This window comes from Macadamia integrifolia, unplaced genomic scaffold, assembly GCF_013358625.1.
Source record: "Macadamia integrifolia cultivar HAES 741 unplaced genomic scaffold, SCU_Mint_v3 scaffold402, whole genome shotgun sequence".
NCBI classification, from domain to species: Eukaryota; Viridiplantae; Streptophyta; class Magnoliopsida; order Proteales; family Proteaceae; genus Macadamia; species Macadamia integrifolia.
The window spans coordinates 178,501-183,371 of NW_024870054.1; the positions used below are offsets into that span (position 1 = coordinate 178,501).

At 39.8% G+C, this 4,871-nt stretch overlaps 2 protein-coding genes across 2 annotated transcripts; both read left to right on the forward strand.

Moving 5' to 3' along the window:
- The first annotated feature begins 359 nt into the window (after positions 1 to 359).
- LOC122068497 (peroxidase 60-like) lies at positions 360 to 2,539 on the forward strand. Its single transcript, XM_042632373.1, has 5 exons — positions 360 to 394; positions 736 to 904; positions 967 to 1,149; positions 1,878 to 2,031; positions 2,127 to 2,539. The coding sequence occupies exons 1-5, from the start codon at positions 360 to 362 to the stop codon at positions 2,537 to 2,539; spliced, it is 954 nt and encodes a 317-aa protein (XP_042488307.1).
- A 1,148-nt stretch (positions 2,540 to 3,687) lies between these two features.
- LOC122068485 (defensin Tk-AMP-D1.1-like) lies at positions 3,688 to 4,344 on the forward strand. The gene is made up of 2 exons (XM_042632364.1): positions 3,688 to 3,838; positions 3,988 to 4,344. Exons 1-2 carry the CDS (start codon positions 3,781 to 3,783, stop codon positions 4,194 to 4,196), a joined length of 267 nt encoding a protein of 88 aa, XP_042488298.1. The 5' UTR covers positions 3,688 to 3,780; the 3' UTR covers positions 4,197 to 4,344.
- The last annotated feature ends 527 nt before the right edge of the window (positions 4,345 to 4,871 follow it).

Sequence of the window (4,871 nt, forward strand, 5' to 3'; positions counted from 1 at the left end):
CCATCTTCACCTTTCCTTTCAATTTCCAAATCTCCCTGGCATCTCTGCGAACATCATCCAGTGAGATCAAATGAAAATTAATACAAAAAATCAGGGCAAATTTGTACTTGTTTAAGCGATCCTCATACTCCTCCTAAGGTATTATCACTTTCATTGAGTTTTCGACATGAACAGGCTCAGGTAGATCATCCACCACTGGCAAAAATGTATCTACGACCTTGGCGAACGTTTTTTAAGCAGGGTGATTCCCACTCAGGATCCCTTTGTCCAAAGCAACCTCTTCCAATCCAACTATGGAGGCATATGATTTCCTTGCCACCCCTGTGATGGCCGCAGAACCACTTCCCCCCTCCTCCATAATGTCGCCAGTGGACACTGTCGGCACCAAGGAAGGGTGAGCCTTCCAAAGATCCGTCAGTCGGAGTTGTCTTCCCCTTTCCTATGCTAGTCCACCGCCAGGGTCGTCTCTAGGATTTCCTTCCGCCATCTCCTCTCTCTGATTGCACATTAGGATACTAAGCTCAACATGTGACATTAAAAATTGGATATGTAGCCAGGATTTTCAACTTTCAACTCCTTAAGCCTTATAAATAGAGACCAGAGGGAGATGACCATTATTCATCAGTGCCAACTGCCAAGTACTGTGCCTACTGCAACAAATTGGTTCCCACAAAAATGAAGGCTTTGTCAACATTGGCATTTAGTCTTAGCCTCAATAGTTTTAATCAACTACAGTTGCTTGTGTTTTGCTGCTCTGCAAGTTGGTTACTACAATGGAAAATGTACTAACACTAGTGCAGATGTAGAAACTATTGTCAAAAATTCCAGAACCTCACAATTCGCAACGGATGCAATGATCATCGGACAACTTATACGTTTGCAATTCCATGATATCTTCGTCCGGGTGAGAAATCTAAATCAACTTCCAGTAAATGTCATTTTTTTTTTTTTTTTGCTGAATGGAAGGGATGTGATGCTTCAATACTCCTAGATGGAAAATCAAAAGAGAAGAATGCAGCTCCAAACCTAAACCTGAAAGGTTACAATATCATTGATAATGCAAAATCCTTTGTAGAGAACGAATGTGGCACAGGGATTGTCTCTTGTGCTGATAACATTATCGTAGCTATTAGAGAAGCTGTTGTCTTGGTAATAAAATTTTGAATCTAAGAAGTGTTATCAATAATAACTTAAATAAGAAAAATGAGAAGGGGGAATGTCCATACATGGTGGGTCATATATTTGAGATAAGACAGTTAATAAATTTGATAGGGGACCCTATATATCAAGAGGGTATACTGAATCTATCAAACATTCCAACAGTTTCGCATGGGCAAATCATCAGTCCATGTGGCTAAAGAATTGTAGGCATGAAGGAAATTTTCCCCTAATATCACAAGAATAATTAAATTTCACTGCTACTGGTCATTTATAGGTGTTTCTTACTCTTAATATTGTCCTACATGTTACATTCCTATATATTTTTAGTTTTTTAGAAGCTGACAAGGCAGTGTTGTAAATGACTTTTTGGGTGAATGAGGTTGGATATGTCACATGTATACCATAAGCTAGCACCCACTGTATCTATCTTTTTCTTCCTCTTTCTAAAGTGACCCCGATATCCTTCTAGTATGATACCCCACCATGCGCCCCTATTGGTATTGTCTGCTAGTTTACCATGTACCAGTGGTGTATCTATACCTCTCCCTTAATATATTCATCGAAGGCCGGAAATCCTCCCCCCTTCCCATCCCAAAAAATATTAGAGGAAAGAATAGTATAGAAGGATAAAAAAAAGATGATACCTGTTGAAACTCAACATTTGCAATGTAGTAATTTATAAGATATGAATTGATTACATGTAGGGTGGAGGGTAGTTCTACAGTGTAACAACAGGGAGAAGGGATGGACTAATTTCAAATAAGACCAAGGCTGAGCTTCTCCTCCCTGCTGCTGAGATATCAGTCACTGACTTTATCATACTATTTGGGAATCTAGGATTAAATGTTTCAGACATGGTTCTTCTCATTGGTAAGTAATTCTTCATCTCATTCTTCTAGCTCTTCAAAATTTTCAGGGTTGCTTTAAAGAATTTGAACTAATGTTTGGTTTCTTATGCTGATCAGGTGGTCACACAGTAGGGGTTGCCCATTGTTCTTCCTTCCAAGATCGTCTCTACAATTACAGCAACACAGGAAAGGCTGAGCCAACAATGGATTCAACTCTACTTGCCTCTTTGAAGATGACTTGTCCCCAGAATTCGATGGTCGATAACACGGCTAATCTGGATCAGAACACTGCAAGTATAAACACTATTGACAACTCCTTCTTCATGCAAATTCAGAAGAACAAAGGAGTTTTAGGAATAGACCAAGAGATAGATTTGGATACTAGAACTAATGGCACTGTGGCATCAATGGCTAATGATAATAATCTGTTCCTTTCACAATTTGGTGCTACCATGGTCAAGATGGGAGCTGTGAATGTTCTTTTAGATCCACAGGGACAGGTTAGGCTATCATGTCGATCTGTTAATTAATGTCTATTCTCTCCTACACCTAGTAGATTTTAGGGTTTTTCATCGGAGTTCATGTTTCGGCTTTGTTCCCTAAAAACTAAAGTAATGTGTGAGTGAGGTGAAGAGTATTAGATCAAACACTAAGAAATACGAAAATAAAGAGAAAATAGATCCGCACAACACAGAGAATTAACGAGGTTCACACACCAGGGTGGTGTGCACTATACAATAGAAGATGTTTCACTATGCAGAAGAGAGATTACACCCATACAACGGCGAGAAAACTTGCCCTAAAACCCTAGCTTGATAAAACCCAAAAATACAATGACTTTCTCAACAAGACAACAGTACATTATATACTCCAAGTGGCGGGTTGACCCATCGGGTCGCAGTCAGTCCAGTCGAACCATAATGTGGGGGTGGTCCAACTCCTCTGCTTTCATCACAAATCTCAGAAAACTTCTCATTCAAGTCACCACCAAAATTTGTCTGATCAGTTCAATCTTCAAAACGGGTCAAGAATTCGAGACAAACTTAACAAAGAGAAATTTTATTTGTCATCTATAGAAGTTGGTACTACTCAAGTTCTCATGATTAATTTTCAGAAGTGAGAGGTGTTACCACCAGAAATCTGCCAGAGGAGCTAAACCTGCACAAGGACAGAAGGCAGAGGCTCAGAGGTATCTTTGGGGTTAGTCCCCCGACGCCCAAGTTAGAGACCGGCGGAATAGTGTTTTCACAAGAGTAATGGTATGAGTGTCGACCTATCTCTCCCCTCCTTTTTGGGCCCTCTCTTATAGTGCTTAGGGTCTAAGGTTTCTTTTGGGAGTCCCCCTCAGGTCCACCTTTTTCTCTTCCCGAGTCCTACTCGGATACGTGTTATTCCCCTTGTGAGGAATATTCTCTATTCAGGTATCTTCTCCTCATGTGGTTTACGTGGTTAGAATTCTTGTGGCCTCTATCAGGTGGGCGACATGTATCCTTCCTTTAGATACTATATGTTCTTACCTTACAGGGTGATTAATTGGGCCATATCAAGAGGGTTCTCTTGATTATCCTTATCCCTATCGCATCTTGGACCCACTCTAGTATGAGCCTTGAGGTAACATGTGATACTGAACTGAATACGGTTACTTTGTCAGTAATAATCTCTCATTATAAAAGAACTTACCACTCTTAACCCTTTTCATAGATCATAGACAAGGTCTATTCCCTTTCCCTCAAGCTCTGAGATTGATACTTTGAAAGTTGAGCTACTCTCCATGGCTTCGAGGTCTCTCTGGTCTCTTCTCTTCGTCATGTTAGTCTTGTTTGCATCTGGTATATATCTAATCTTTTCCTCTCTCTCTCTCTCTAGATTCTCTCTCTAAGAAATTTCATTAAACAATGTCTTTGTTATTTTTATATATTTTTATATTTTTATTTTTTATTTTTTATTTTTTATTTTTTATTTTTTTTGTGTGTTGAAGAGGAGATGATGGTGCAAGTTAATGGGACATACTGTGGGGGGAGAAGCAAGACATTCAAGGGACTGTGCTTGAGTAACGAAAATTGTGCTAATGTGTGCCGTACAGAGGGTTTCACCGGCGGCCTTTGCACAAAAATCTTTCGTCATTGCCACTGCGAAGCGCCTTGTGATGGAGGACCAGCAGCACCGATGCCACTAACGCCTTTTTGAAATTGTAACCTTTGAGAAACTTGATCATGAGGGCTGACTCTCTCTCTCTCTCTCTCTCTCTCTCTCTCTCTATTTATCAAGTGTAGTTACAAGCTATACTTAAATAAAAGTTATTTCAAATAAATGCTTCTCCTTGGGTTTGTTTCTACATTCAATGATTAACGGTTGGTCCTTAATTATTCATTCTCATGTTGTTTATTTGAAGAAAAAAATTAAGTCAAAAAGGCAGGGTGACTCTAAATTTTGTAGGGAAAAATGTGTGTATGCTAGCGGTATATCCAAATCTATCTCTATCCTCCTCCCTTGGAAAGATCTCTTATGCCCCTCTCATCCAAGTCCTCCCATTAGTTGAACTATTAGCTTCAGAAAAGCTGGTTGCATACCCAACCTCCTCCCTTTTCTTTATAATACAATTTTAGCAAACCAGCATGGCTCCTATTGTCACACCCCGTTCACTCTGAACCGGAGCGGTGACCGAGTTAACACCGGTTAACCCAAACCTGCCAGGATCATCAGATACTGTATTCCACCATAGCATACACACACTAACATAAGTTCATCAGATCAGCGGAAGACTAAGTTTTACCTGTGAATAAATCCCATATACTTGATACCCGAATTGTGATACAATAATTATATACATTTGGGCCCGAAGGCATGATATATACACAAAAA